At 39.9% G+C, this 16037-nt stretch overlaps 1 protein-coding gene across 1 annotated transcript in view; it reads left to right on the top strand.

Moving 5' to 3' along the window:
• LOC146393500 (RNA polymerase II elongation factor ELL-like) overlaps positions 1-16037 on the top strand; it is a 39971-nt gene that overhangs the window by 14832 nt on the left and 9102 nt on the right. The window contains exons 3-5 of the mRNA XM_084930072.1: positions 10355-10482; positions 12434-12597; positions 15120-15364. Of these exons, the coding sequence (XP_084786198.1) occupies positions 10355-10482; positions 12434-12597; positions 15120-15364 (537 nt within the window). The remainder of the gene's footprint in view (positions 1-10354; positions 10483-12433; positions 12598-15119; positions 15365-16037) is intronic.

Below are 16037 nucleotides of genomic sequence, written 5' to 3'. Positions count from 1 at the left end.
GACAACATTTAATTTAAAATAAATCAGAACTGCGTCACAACACCACCATAGTTCACCTGCTATGTCAGCTTGCTGTTATGTGGCAGGTCTGGCTTCAAAAGTGAGTCGAACCCCACAGACTGAAAAAGCCCGACTGTACAGCATTAAAAGGCATGTTTACATCCAAGTTTAAGGAACAGCTTTAGCCTCTATAGATTACTCTATAGGGGGGTTTAATGGATTTTTATGACTAATGACTTGTTTTATAGTAGAGACCAGGCAAGGCGCTTCAGTTTTGGTGAATTAAATTGTAGCGGGGGGGTTATTTTCAGTCTTGTTTTCCGCAGTAATTAGCAGATATCTATCTGTATGTTACACCCAGCTGTTGGACTGTTGTGCTCACTGGATTGTGCTGCAGTTTGCGAATGCGGTTTTTTAACCAAGCCTGCCGATGTTGGTGTTTGCACTCCACGCTTCATTTCAAATAACGGAGACTTGAAAATCTGTAGTACAAAACCAGTGAGTGCCATCACGGTGGCCACTTACATCTTTTATACTGCCTGTGGCCTAAACCACTTCAAATCCACTTCAAAAGCATGTAGCTTGAATGCTTTTGAAGTGGATTATTTCCTGCTGTGTGCTACGTGCAAGATGTCTCTCTTCATTCTCCTTGTTTGTTTCCCGTCACATGAACCTGAAAATACAACTGCTGTCTCATTATCTGACAGTATTTTGTCCTAAAACTCATTAAACAAATTTAATTCTTGCCAGGATTTGACCATCTGTACATGAAGTTGCATTATAGATTATAATGGGATAGTGAGTAGCACAATACTCTTCAGCAACAAGTTGCAGCTTGTATGTAGGTGTACAAATGCAAAATTTTGTGTAAACATAAAATATGTACTTCTATTTTTTTTTTTTTTTTTCGTTTGTTTGCACAGATGTGGCATTCAGCTCAACATTCAAGAAACCGAGAGAAATCCAAGTATAACTTTCCCAAGCCTTAAACTGCTGCTGCGTTCCCTTACACAGTCCAAGGAGGTGAAAGTTTAAATGTCTGCTCATTTATTCAGCCTAATATGTAACATGATAAATATGGAAAGATCATGATTAAAACTGTTGGAGGCCTGAGGGAATGGATTTGTGTGTGCAATAAAGGGAGTGACCTACTCTTGGTGCAGAAACTGAGATCCGGAAAATTACATTAAAGTGAACACTGCAGTTAAATTCGGTGCTCATTTATCACTGCGTGGCAGCGTTGGGTTTCTTATTTGATGGGCTGGTGTGATCACACAGGTGTCTTTATTTAATTAGGCAGATTTAGATTTGTTTGATTGACTGATGTCTCTTTCCTATGAGCTTGCACATTTTAGTTGGGAAAATAGTACCTTTTATGACCATTTTAACCTGATCACATTTCAAATTGTTAACAATTGAAGAACACCGATGAAACAGAAAAGCTCAAAGGAAACAAATGGTGAAACCTATGACAATGATGAGACACAGACTGACATTTGGACTTTGTACCACAGACCCGATTTAGGGGAGGCATAATATTTGATGTGGGGGGAATTAGTGAAAAGGCAGAAACTGGAACAAGGCTGCCCAACTGTCTAACTTACAATAAAAAAGAATGATGAGTTCTGTTATCCCTCGATTTGGGGTAACAGAAACATTTGTCAGATTCAGGCTCTGCTTGCTTTGCCTCTTTGCCTTGTGGCCTCTGGGGTCACCGAGCATTACTGAGGTCAGAAGTCTTTTTCAAAGCAATTTTTATTACAACAATTTCTTAAGAGGAGACCCTTGTTAATATTTGTAGAATACCTAACTGTCCTGATTACTTGCGCCCTGTTTGGTTAATCTGGTTTTCTTTTTGCCTCATTTAAAAAGCACAAAGATCAGAAGCAACCCCACAGATTCTTTGAATATTTCACTTCAAAGGAAGACAATAAATATTTCATTATTCATGGTCAGTTGAACTCTTAAAGTGCCCAGTCCTTTTGTTCGAGCGCCTCTCTGGGTTTGATTTGCAGTGTTTGTCTCTCAAGAGAATACGCTTGGCTTTGGCATGGGCCCCAGTGGCTGGGAACAAGAGTGATTGTTGTAGTTTGGATGGTGGGGATCTAGATGTCTGCCTGTGGAGCGGCCAGCTACTGCTCCTACGTGCACTGTGTGACGGGGCATCTGTGACAGCTGTAGTCTTGTGACGGCACGCAGCACAACAGTCCATAAATTATTGAAAGTTACTGTGAAAACATCCTGTAATGAACTCCTGACTGAAGAAGCGGCAGCCTTGTATAAAAAGTGGATGCTCTTGGCAATTACAGACTTCTAATTTTCACCTAGAAGTGCCTTACATTTGCAAAGTTTGATGTGTGAACTCAGCTGTAAGCTGACAAAAACATATGCTGCTAAAAAAAGAAAAGTTAATGTGCAGATTTTTAGTTTTTTTAAAAAAAAATACCACCAGTATCATTTCTTCTGTCCTGTGAAGTGTGGTGCTTAGTCACCTTCCTGCTGTCACATATCACCCATGAATGCTTATCAGGCTTCACGTGAAAGTCAGATTACACTGGAAGTCATATTCAAATCAAGCAGCACGACTCATCACCGTCTATCTAACTCACATGAGCACCATGTTTCTGTGTTTATTTTGAGTTTTTATTATGCAATAAGACAGAAAATGTTTTCTGTTGATAAAATATATTGAAATAGCAAAACTACAAATTTGGTTCCGGGTGGTTAGGACTGTCACTTCGCAGCGAGAGGGCCCTGGGCTTGAATCCACTTTGGGGCTTTCTGTGTGCAGTTTGCATGTTCTCTCCAGGTGCTCCAACTTCCTCCCAAAGTCCAAAGACATGCATATTAGGTGATTCTAAATGGCTAAAAGGTGTGAATGTGAGTGTGAATAGCTGTCTTTATGTGTTGGGCCTGAGATAGAGTGGCAACCTGTAGGGAACAGTCCGCCTTCCGTCCTGTGACAACTTGAATGGGCTCCAGCGTGACTCTGAATTGAATAAGTGGAAGAAGGTGGCTGGATGGAGCAAGAATGTTAGATTATTTTGTAGAGCAGGCTTGGCCAACTCCAGGCCTCAAGGGCCGGTGTCCTGCAGGTTTTAGATCTCACCCTGGGTCAACACACCTGAATCAAAATGATTAGTTCATTACCAGGCCTCTGTAGAAATTCAAGACATGTTGAGGAGGTAATTTAGCCATTTAAATCAGCTGTGATGGATCAGGGGCACATCTAAAACCTGCAGGACACCGGCCATGAGGCCTGGGTTTGGACACCACTGTTGTAGAGAAACTGGAGTCAAAATTGTTCACAACCAGTTGTGCAGTACTATTAAATAATATTCTAAGTCAATCCTACACCAAAACCTTCCACACACCTCTCAAGAAATGTAACTACGCATCAGGTCGATACAGCTTGAATGGCATGGAAAGTTGCGGTGTGGGGTGAGGAGGGGTCTTCCTGCGAGGCGGGGTTTCTGGTTATGTCATAAGATACGACTTTGATTTCCTGCAGAACTCTAATTCAAGCTTCAGTCAAACACAAACATCAGCACAGTAAAACTTAATGATGGATATGGAGGAGTCAACCAAACCGGAAAGAGAGACAAGCTGAGCATCACTTGGGAGTAGCCGGTAACTACATTGGTAAAAGTTGTTTTTGTATTTTTGTTAGAAACGAGCAATTAATTTGCATCAAGTTATCAGATGATCAGGTTTTCAGAAGTAACTTGCGTACCAGTTAGTTGAGGCACTGATCATGATGTTGTGATGTATCTGAAGGTGAGTGGTTCAGTTTCAGGTTGAATATGCAGATCACAGTGGGTTGGAGAATGTTCTCCACAGGTCAAGAAAGTAGCTTAAATCGGTCGTTCAAGGGTTTTGTGTGCTAATTAGCGAGGAGGTGATCTGGTCTCCCCTCCTGCAGTGAGGGCTGTCTATGTATTCACAGAGTGGTACTTTAACTTTATGACTTTAAATACTTCATTATTTCATTATGTCATTTGCATATATGGGCTTTTAAGAGTCAGGGGATTAAATTACGATCAAACAAAATGTATCATTAACTAACACAATTAGCAGAATGATGTTTGCGCCTTGTTTTCTTGGTGAATCCAAGGTTACATTGGTCTCTAAGCTGACAGAGATCTGCTGTGTGATGCCCTGTCTGAAGGACAGTTGATCAGAGGTTTCCTTGAGTTGGGGGCTTTGACTCTGCAACTGTAGGATCTATGACATAATGGGCCAATGTTTAGAGATGTAAACGTGTCTCATAGTAACACAACATATAAGCAAAAATAAATGCATTTATTTATTTGCCAAGTAAAAGCTCAGATTCAGATCCAGAAGACTTTATTTATCCCCAAGGGGCAATTAAGAGACTGACCTTGCCGACCGTACATACAATACACAAACATCACATTGGGGAGACAGGTCAGGCTAGGTAGCTGGCCGGTCAGCCGCACGAGCAGTGACCCGGAACTGAACAACAATGGAAAATGCACAACATGAGAAAAGACGAGGAGAAAAAAAGAACTCCCCCCAGACTGAGCTCCAACAGGGAGATCCATTTTTTCCCCCAGTCAGTAGCCCATTGGAGGCAGACTTTAAACCCTTTCCTCTTTTTGGGATGTTGGTTTCGTTTTTTTCCTTATTGACTTCTTCCTTGTCTTCTTCAGTCAACACTAGCAGCTCAGTAAGGTACGGGCTTATGACTGACTTAGACTTATGCACTGAATCGTTGTAGAGGCTTCAACCTGACTTTCATGAATGGCCAACGCTATTAACAGCTTTGATGCTTTTACGTGGTGTTTTATATGTTAATTATCTTCTGGCAGTGTCCCGATGTTTCATATGTGGTGCCAGCCACATACAATTAAAACGTGGGGACTTTTTCCATCTTTGAATGCTTCTCTTTGTTGTGGTTAGCATTTAAAATTTTCAAAGAATATTCAGGCAATCATTTGTCCCTCTGGGTTTTCGACTCCTTCGTACATTATCTCACATCCATTCTGAAAGTTTTTGCGTCTCCCTCTAGAAATTTGCTGACAGCAGTGAGTTATTATATTGAAGCTATGATGATTATTTTGTCACTGATTAACTCCAAAACCTGCAGTGAAAAAGTAGCTGCACAGGAGTATTAGACAGTACTGAACAGGCCAATCAAAACAGCTCTGAGCTGCGTTAACCCTATGTGTAGTTACATTTCCAGGGAGGTGTACATCAGGTTACGGCATAAGTTATGTTGTAGTGTTTCTGGGGTGTTTTTGGTTACGAAATACCAAAGTCATACATTTAACACAAGTATAAATTTCCTGTTACGTGTGCTAATATTTAGCATAGTATTTTCTGTGTTCTTAAGTTTAGTTAAGCTTGTTAGCACGCTAACAGAGTACCTCTGAAGGTTTCATTTAAGACTTTAATACCAATAATACAATTTTACTTTTTCATGTTAAGAGTGACAAAAAAGTACAGATATCAGATTTACAGTATCAGAATTACTAATGTTTGTATTTGTTTGACTAATGTTTAGCTATCGTGTGTAATAGATAGAGTAGATGCTATCCACATCCAGATGTTATCCAGAAGTCTCGAACTAGAGTTGCAGGAGGTGATGCAGAGAATCAGAATCAGAATCGCATTTATTGGTCAAATATATGTGCAAACACATAGTAGGATTTTGATTCTGGTCGACGGTGTCTTTCAAGCACAGCAATGTAAAACACACAATATATGAGCAACAAAAGAAGAAATAAACAATATACATAAGTGGATCATGATGAGACAGGTCATGGTCTCCAACACACTATAATACACTATAATAATCTAGTGTGCTCTGAGTCTTACTGGGCAGCACAGTTTGTTTGTTTGTTCAGTTACTTTTTTGTAATTGTGCTTTTACTTTTAGATGTAAATATAATAATTATATTTCTCAAAACAGTTTATGAGTGCTTTTCTGTTCGATCAACTAGTAGATTTTTTTCCCTTGCTTGTCTCAGACTGTTTCTCTGCTTTTTCAGATGAAACATGAGCTCTTATTTAATGGCTGCTTCTCTGGTTTTGCAGCTTAAGTGGTTGTTGCGTGAAATAAGCTGTAGGTGTAAAATGATTTGGACTGACAGAGATGCACTAAGCGTTAGTGATTTCAGTGACATCTGTATGTAAATCAGCCTTTTTATTTGTGTGCCTAATGTGGTTGTTTAACTTGCAAGACTTTAAACTTTATTGCTGTTCTGTTCTGTTTTGTTTTTTTGCTTTGAAGAAAATGCAGGCATCGCGTTATGAATCATTAACAGAAATGTCATATGGTGGGGGGGAAAAATGCTTTTGGTCTTCTCCCCTGTGTAATCAACATGTTTTTGTATTCCATTTTCTTATAAACAATGAGACATCCAGTGTTAACTTGCAGGACTATCTCAGAAAAACATTACACAGTTCAGCAAAGGCTGAATTAAAAACACAACTTTTTCAGGAACTGAGATCCACCTGTGTAGCTACATGTAAACTGCTCTGTCCCATCCGAGTTGAGCTAAATATAGGTTGTATAAATTCCTGTGATGAAAGCCTGCAAGAAGAGACATGTGCAGCAGGCTGATAAGAAAAGAGACCCAACGTCTGTTCTTTGTTGCACACTTGCAAAACATCTGAGGTGACTTAAAGGCAAATACACAGAGGTAATGGGCCACACAGCTGAATGAGAGTAGATCAGAATTCCCTATAACAGTATTAGTTTTGTTCAGTTTAATAGCCTATGAGGCTCTTGTTGTTTCTTTAAAGTGGCACACATGTAAAACATAGCATATGATGTCTTTATTCTAGATATGTAGAGACTTTTGATTTTTAAAAACTGATATATAAACAATATATCATCATCAATTCCTCACCTTCAGCTCTTCACACGAGACCATATTATACTTGCTAATTTATCCAAAATGCACTCAACATTTGTATCTCTGTATATAGAGGGGGCAAGCAATAGAAACTATTTTCCACCCAGGTGAAACATAAGGGGGTTGATCTTTTGTTGAGCTAATCGAAGCTTTAAATTAAACACATGAGCAGTTAATATCAAATAGTGGTGGGGGAAAAGCAAGAAACCAGAAAAATGGTTTAAAAATGTCAGAATTGCCAAAAATAAGTTACTGCTTTTACAAAGTGTGGCAGTCTGACACTTCAGTCACGTTCAAAACAAACAATTTGATCATCCATTAATTGGGATAAATAAATGGTTCTTAATATTTTGAACTTTGAGCTTAAATGCATTGAGATGCTGCCATGTGATTGGCTGCTTGGATATTTGCATTAATGAGCATTTGAACATGTGCAAAGTGCAAAAGTGTTAATAAAGGCAGAGATGTGAGAATGTGAGTTTAATGGAAAACTGAGGGATGTTAAACCAGCGAAATAATTTTTGGCTCCTAAAGTTGTGTAATTGCTGCCATTTAAATGTAAATATATACCTAATGAAAACAAAGTAATTTCTAACAGGGCATGCATACCAATCATAAGTTCTATTTTAGAGTCTGATTCTTTATTTACACTATATTCAGCTTAAGTAACTTAGAAACTACATTCTGTGGTATGTGTTTGTACAGTTCAGTGCTAATGCCCAAGCCCGAGCATCTGTGTCACGTCCACACTTGGAGCTGGAAAAATCTGCGCAGGGACTGCACATTGTGTTCTGAATGAAACCAGAGTTGAGGGGACAGAAAAGGAGAAAGCAGAGGAAATCCCCCGTGATATCTGCACTTTAAGCTGCTTCCCAACCCAAAAGGACGCCACAGCTGCCAGCAGCATGAAGAATGGGCCGATATGAAACTGCTGATCCCCCCGGCCACTGTTAGGAGACTGCGATGACAATGTGGATGTCTTCTGAACTCTGAGACTCAACTCAGTCACTGTATTTCCTGTAGCTGATGAAGTGGCCTTTACTCACTCATATGCCCCCTCAAAAAACAAACGCTTCTACGAATTTCCCATAAATGAAAGTAAATATTTCAGGATTTTGCTCACAGACATACAATTACATCTTTTTCTGTGGTCAAATCAACGTTGATCCTAACTTTTTTTCTCATGCTCCCTTTTCCAAATCTGTTATTATGTGTGTGTGTGTGTGTGTGTGTGTGTATGTGTACACTCACATGCATTGGTCTGCCCTGGAGGTTGCAGCCTTGGCTCTGCTGCGCTCCACTGAGTCTGCCAGGAGATCTCATGGACGCCTCAGTGGAGCGGACTCTTAAAAACACTGCTTACCCAAGGAGATTTATTTAAAGTTACAGAGCAGTACAAAGTGTCTAAAACCTCTGAGAGAAAGTGTGTGTGTGTGTGTGTGTGTGTGTGTGTGTGTGTGTGAGTGATTCATTGTACATGTGAGACTGTGTTGAAATGCTACGAAAACAAAACAAAAAAATGAAGCCAGTGATGTTTGTGTTCTTTCTAAAAAGGTGTGTAAGCCTTGTCATTTTAATGCAGTATTTCTCCACAGCTCATTTTTCATAGTCCAAGCATTTGTTCTCAAGCAACTGTAGTGTTTTTGTTTTTTTGGTTTTTAATCATCTCCCACATTTTACCCCAGAGATAATCATCACATTGCGTTGGCAGATTTCTTCTCTAACAGACTTTGACATGTCGCCTGGTTTCAGTATGTGTTTTCCAACCTGTGTGCGGTATGGATCAGACACTACTGTGCAAACATGAGTGTGATTTTTAGGGGGGAACAAACGGTATGAAGGTGCTAATGAAATTGCTCTGTTTGTTGCCATAGCACCACCTACAAAATTTCAATAAAATTCAGTAAAGTTCAGTAAAAAACGACTTGCGTTCCAGATCCAACAGGAAGTCCACCATGTTGATTTTGCTGAATTTTGCACCATTTTTGCCAATTTAATATGGGGTGCTCAAAGGAGCGAGAGCTGTTACTTCCAGTTTGAATTTTAATTGTTTTAATGACTTATCATTGTGTGTAACGTAATGTAGAAACAAGCACTTTGAATCACCTTGCTGTTGAATTGTGCTATATAAATAAACTTGCCTTGCCTTGCCTTACTTTGAGCCGCTCCTTTATTTGCATAAGGGGTCGCCACAGCAGGTAGCAACAAATATTGTTATTTTAATTTATTTTTTTAACGTCAGGTGCTCTTCCTGAACCAACCCCAAAGGGATTTTGCGTACTGTCATGTTTCCAATTTCAGTCACTGAATGTTTGAGTTTAATGTAGGCTCTACAGTGAATAAATGAAATTCTAATTTGTGTTGTGGTGGTGGAACAAGATAAAGGAACCTTTTCCTCAAGATCACCATGTGGCAGTACGTTGGTTGTCCGTAGGTTCTACACAGAACCACATCCTATCATGTGGCTGAGTACTGCTAAAAAGGAAAGGAGCCAGTTGAGGTGGTTCTGTGATCTGGTTAGGATGTCTCCTGGGTGCCTCCCTTTGGAGGTTTTAGCTTAGCCCGTCGCACAGAAGATAGAAGTCAAAATACACAAAGCACCAATTTCTGTGTGCTATTTTTAATGTTTTTATTTATCCTCCTCCCCCTCGCGGTGAACTTCACCGTTGTTCCCTTTCCTGTAGAAACCATGTTATCTGCATGTGTCTGCTCTGCTGTGCTGGGCAGCCAGTGCACAGTATAGGTTTTTTTGTTTTTTTTTTGGGGGGGGGGGTTCACTTTTGCACACAAACCGAACAAATAAGCAAAAACTTGCTATAAATTTACTGATTCAAGTGATAATTCACTGACTCATCTTTTTAAAGGCCCCTGGTTGCATATTATTAACCCCACTGGAAGTTTAAAAGAAGTCTCTGTCTGCTTTTTGTCCATTTAACATCCTGTTGGGTAAAATTGTTGATGAAATAAAGTAAATTCCCTTTGGTGGTATTATGCATTATTGTGCATGTTACTTAGTCTTATTTCTGTGGCATTGTGTTGTGAAAATAAAAACTTCACTGATTTATGGTGATTGCAGAAACCTTAACTTTGGATGGTTCTTGGCTTAAATGCATCTGGCATCAGCTTGCCTAAAATTGTGCTGAGTAGATAATTGCTTTTCCCTGCAATGAGTTGACAGTTTGAAATATGATCAAAAACGCTTAATCTCTTAGGAAAATGATACGTTAAAGCAACTAGCTGGCAGTCAAATGAAACAATAAAACCATTCTTTTACTTCGTGTGGTAATGCGCTCACACAATATTTACATAAGCTGTTTTAAGGACAAAATCAGCTGGTAGGAAAACCTGGAATACATTTATTATCGTTTTGTGGGTGCGTTTAACATGCTTATGCAACTTGGTCATTCATTCGACTTTGTTATTATTTGCATCTGCTAAAATAAAAATCTTTTCCTCTGTTTTCTCCACAGTACATCAAGATCCCAGCTCCCACTTCAGAGTCTCCTTCTGCCCTCCGTGTCTTTTCCTTTTATTTGTCCAGCGACAGCAAAGACCAGCCACAGGCCAGCTTTGATTGCATCCATCAGTATGTGTCGAGGTACGAATCCGAAACTTATTTTCACAAGTCGAGTACTATTATTGCCACTGAATCAAGTTCCAACTTTGAGCACCATGGAAGACTAATCAAAAATCCCTTTTCCCTGTTACATTAATCAGCAAAGAATTTTGGCAAATATTTTCAATTAAAAAAAAAAGAACTCTTTGTTAAAGCTTCAAACTTGGCTATTCTTCTCTGGATAAGCGCAGCCAAAAGTTCTCGCTCAATATGCCTGACCGAATTTGCCAGAACACACACACACAACCCCAGTGAACCACCTGCAGACTTAAAATATGCAGCTAACATTTATGTTGGTTATTATCACTTATTAAGACCAAATACATGTACACACAAACTTCATACCCACATACCAGCCAATCACATGGCAACAGCTCAGTACATTTAGGCATGTAAACTGAAGTTCAAACAGACCACCAGAATGGGGAAGAAAGCTGGTTTAAGCGCAGCTATCTTTAGGATTTACAGAGACTGGTCAGAAAAATAAAATATGCAGAGAGCGGCAATTCTCTGGATGAAAATGCTTGTTGATGCCAGAGGTCAGAGGAGAATGATCAGACTGCTTTGGGTTGATATAAAGGCAACAACTCAAATAATCACTTATTACAACAAAAGTGTGCAAAAGAGCTTCTCTGTAAGGACAACTTATCATCGAACCTTTAACCCCCTTATCAGCTAAGAACAAGAAACTAGAAGAAAAATAAAGGATTGCAAAAATGTTTAAACCAAGATCCATCTTGCATTGCATCAACAATTTAGGCTGGTTGGGTGAAGGCCAGCCTCAGATTCAGTCTGGAAGGAGATTTATAATACTGTTTTTTGCTGAATCCACATTTTCAGCCCCCTTCAGTCTGGTAACTGGTTGCCTGCGTACATGGCTACTGGCATCCACGTATTGTCTGAAGGTTGCGGCCCAAAAATGTTCCAAATGCAGAAGAAAATGCAAACAAAGAAGTACACCACTACCCACTTCCAGTGGGTCATAAATGGTTATGAAGAAGGATTGCGTATTGCTTGTGCATCATTTGTGGAGAATTTTGCAAAGTACACTTTTGAGCTTCCAGATGTGTAAGTGGTCTGATCCTCTTGTAGTGGCTCATAACCTCAGAAGACACTGTCTCCCTTTGCTCGCAAATCAGAAGAGACTGTTTGCTTGCATCTTACCGTACAGACCATGGGGCACTTGTAATTTCCTGTAAATTTCTGGGCCGAACCTCTCATTACTGAGACCCGCGTTGCCTTATTTATGGAATGGATATGCTTGGAAACTAAAGGTTATGCTCTGTTGCGGCTTCTTGGTGCCAGATGGCTAATTGTGGCCTGAACTTTAACTAGCTTTCATTTCAGCCAGTTACTGCAGCCAAGAGAAACAGCACATCAGCATGACAGCAATATCTTGCTCCCGTTGCCCCCTGCATTTGTTTTGACATTTGGAGGACAGAGCGAAAGACTGGCCATTGGTCACTTATGTTATTGTATAGTGAAAATGTCTCAAATTAGCAGGAATTGCTACTTTTTTAAATTTTGTTCTGTTTTTGTTTGTTTTTTGGATTTTGGCAACTCTGTAAATCTCTGATTTATTTGCACCATTAATGGAGCCCAGGTTCTTATTTTAACTTTTTACTTTTGGCCAAGATGACTCTTGTTTTGCAAGCATGCCGACAGGAGCCAAGTTAATCCTGGCGGTTTTTCTACATGGTCTGTCCTGCTCTGAACCAAGATATAGCCTTTCTCACATGTCACAGGCTGCAGAGCTAAATCTAGACAGTGACATAACATACAGAACCACAGGTTTAGCCAGATTCCGCCACAAAGCCACTTTCTGCTGCAAAGGTTCTGCGCTGGCATCCTGCTTTGAGATAACTTAAAGGATGTTTTTAAAAAGCAGCAGAATGCCTTGAAGTTCAACAGCTGGCTGTTTTTTATTTTGTAGTGACGGCCGCGAGCAGCTGGAAGGTCAGGGCAGCATCCAGGACAAGATCACTGTGTGTGCCACTGATGATTCCTACCAGATGACCCGCGAGAGGATGTCGCAGGTGGAGAAGGACAGTTGGAGCCGCTCTGCCATTGAGATCAAACCTGGAGCAACACATCCAAGTAAGATTAAGCACAAGGCTTCTGTGGCAGGAAAACCGAAATCGAAGATGATACATCTGCAGATTTTCATGTGGAAGGGCCAAATAGCTTTTTAGTTGGAGAGGGATCAGCAATTTGGATGTGGATACAAAAGAGGCTGTATAAAAACCCAAATAGAAATATAATAGCACCAATAAAAGTAAAAGGAATATTTGCCTTGAAAAATATTCCTTTATTTATTGCTTGAAGCTAAAAACCAGATACTTTCCTGTTTTTGATGTGCGATGAAACCACATGCGTAGGCCGTATTTTTGATTATACCAAGACAAAAGCTAAGCCTTGTCTCCGATATTTAATGTTTGTCATTGTTCAAAGTCAGAAACTGTCTTTAAACTTTAATTTCAGGGAGTTTCGATTCACTGCCAGGCCCTTACCATTAATACAACTGAAAAGTATAGTTAATGGAGCCATGTCTCTAAAACAAAGATTATTGCAGAAGGAGAGCTGTATGGGACGTGCAGGTTTTACTAACGATGACCTGAAAGCTACCTTCTGTGTTTTTTCCCTGTTTGCTAACCTTTGCTGCGGTTATGCAAAACTTTTTCTTGGCTCTGTCCTGGACCCCCATGTCAGTGCTGAAGCTCCAGGGAAGCTGCAACTGTAGTTGGTTTAAACCAGATTAATACTGCATGGATTGTGTAACATCAGATCTTAAGGTGAACATGACAAAGCAGTATAAATTGTAACTCTCACAGAATTTATTAGAAAGAAAGCCAAACCCTATCAAGCACATATCTGGCACACCATAAATCCCCACACAATAATTATGACATAATTCTCCTTATTTTCATCATGATAAATGACTAACAGAAGTACATATGCATGAAGTTATCTGTTGGACTTACTTTTTCTTTTCCTGTATCTTTCCCCTACACTGACCTGCAAAGCGCAGATTAACCCGTAATGGGATTAGCACAGAGAGACGTAGCTTTCACTGCTCTAACATGCCCCATCTGTCTTCACTGGAGATACAAGCAATAATTTAATGGCATCTTTACATCTAAGGACAAGTAGCTGCAAGTCTGATCTATAAATAGCGGGTTTCAGATGATATCTCGAGTAAAGTGTTCATCACTTTTTTAAAATCTGTTTATTTTATCTCAGATCTCACTGCCTTAAGATTCTTTTCTCCTTGTACCTTCCTGAGCCTTGTTCTGCTGGAGATTCCTTCCTGTAAAAAGGGAGCTCTTTCTTCCCACAGTCGCCAGCTTGCATCTGATTGCTGGGGTTCTCTCTCTCTAACCTCAGGAATCCACCAGGCGTGGCTGTGTCACATTCTGACCCCAGTAAGACAGTGCTTGCAATTCCACAGGATGACCCACAAAGTATTTCAGAATTGTCCCAGAAGTGTATCCCTGCTTAAAATTGCACAGTTGTATTTTCTTGTCTTTTTCCCCTTTTTCCTTTTTTTCTTTTCTTTTTTCTTTTAATAACATCTGAATAAGCTACATAGAGCAGGTAAGGCGTAAAGACAGGAAATCAAACAAAGAAGGATGATAGATAATCTGGCCAATTTTAAAACATAAAAGACCCCTGGCAGACTAAATTGTGATTCAAAGCCATGCAAAGAACAGAACAAAACTGCACTGCAATCCGATCTCAAAAGCATGCACCTGGTGTTTTCCTTGTGCAATATTGTATGTAGACTGAATTCAATTACTGCATCAACTGGAGAAAACTGCTGTTCTCAGAACTACATTTTTAGCTCCTAACACAGAATAGGTTATCAGGTTATAGGTTTACTAGCATAAGAGGACCTTTTGAGAGATGTAGGTGTACTGTGATTGGTATAGTAGCAATACAAATAGTATTAACCTTGGTAAAACATGAGACAAGTAACCAATAACTCTTAACTGTAGCCATAAAAATAGACATGCACCATGCAAACACCAACACTAAAATCCATTCTGTCTATAACTGGACTGCAAAATATAAAAAAATTTCAAGTAAGCACTTGTGAAGCTGATTAGCACAATCCACAATAAGGCAAAAAGTACTGAGAAAACTCAAGAGGCTAAAACAGCAATACAAGAAAATCAAAGTTAATGTTGCATTCCTGGCCACTGGCTGGTTAATACAGTGATTCGGCTTTTCTATAAGCAATATGAATGCAAACAGATGGAAAGAAAGAAGAGTATGAAGTTCCACGAGGAGCTCTTCAGGTAGTTCTCAAAACTGCTTGATGCAAAACAGGCTTCTGTTTTGCCACCTGCAATAAAATGTGAAATATCCTGCTTTTTATAAGCCTGCTCCTCGAGGCATACAAAATATTTATAATTAGATGTTGATTTGATTCATTTAGTGTTATTGAGATACTTGAAGAAGAAGAATGTGTTATAAGATATGTTGCAATGCCATCTAATATACAGAGACTTAACATAATGTGTGTATCTTTTGAGGTAATGTCATCCAAGTTAATCCATCCTAAATCACAGGCAGACTGATGCATCATCGTAGATCTTGTTCTTTTACTTTGTGTTCAGGTAAATGTGTCAAGTACCAGAAGAGGCCAGGCCCACTCCCTGCCTCAGACAGCAGCTTCTCCAAGTACTCTGTCAATAACCGGAGGAATGGCAGTATGGCGACCTCAATGCAGAAGCCCCTGAAAGATCGCATCGTCCACCTGCTGGCTCTCAAACCCTACAGAAAACCAGAGCTGCTGCTGTGGCTGGAAAGAGAAAGAGCAAGCCCCAAAGATAAGGCCGAGCTGGGTGCCATACTGGAGGAGGTACTTAGAAACACTTTGTAGACAAAATGTACAAAAACTGAAGCAACTGCATCCATGCAGAGACCACAGAGTAAAAAAAAAAAGATGGATTTAGCCACTGCAGTGTCATCATGTTGGTTTTCTGGATCCAAAAGGGGATTTCTGGGTAAGAAAGCTGCACCCAGTAACTCTGTGGCTGTTCAGACAAAGATATAATTTGTAGTACAATACTAGTATAATACAAGTTGACTCACCATAACTGTATAAACGTGGATAATGCGTACCACACAGGAGGCCATACTGTTTGTTCATTAAAATGCTCCAACAGCAGGGTTTAGAGTTCCCTCTGACCACCACCAGTAGGCGGTAGGTGAAGTGTCTTGCCCAAGGACACAACAACCGAGACTGTCCAAGCCGGGGCTCGAACTGGCAACCTTCCAATTACAAGGCGAACTCCCAGCTCTTGAGCCACGATCGCCCGGACAGCTGGTGGTTTCAATAACCAGTAAACAATGATGCAGCGGTTACTTCCATCTTTTATATACAGTGTATGGTTTTTACTTAAAGCCATCATGACCTTGAAAATGCATAACTCCTACAGATTGTCCCAAAGGGGGAAAATGAGTGTAGAGACAAACATTTTTTTCCCTTAATCATCATGTAAACATGTTTGCACCGGTTGCTGCTTGGCACA

This window comes from Perissodus microlepis, chromosome 1 (assembly GCF_051167445.1).
Source record: "Perissodus microlepis isolate ML-2025 ecotype Zambia chromosome 1, ASM5116744v1, whole genome shotgun sequence".
In the NCBI taxonomy this organism is placed as follows: domain Eukaryota; kingdom Metazoa; phylum Chordata; class Actinopteri; order Cichliformes; family Cichlidae; genus Perissodus; species Perissodus microlepis.
Note: the sequence above shows the minus strand (reverse complement) of the source record. Positions and strands in the feature narration are given on the sequence as shown.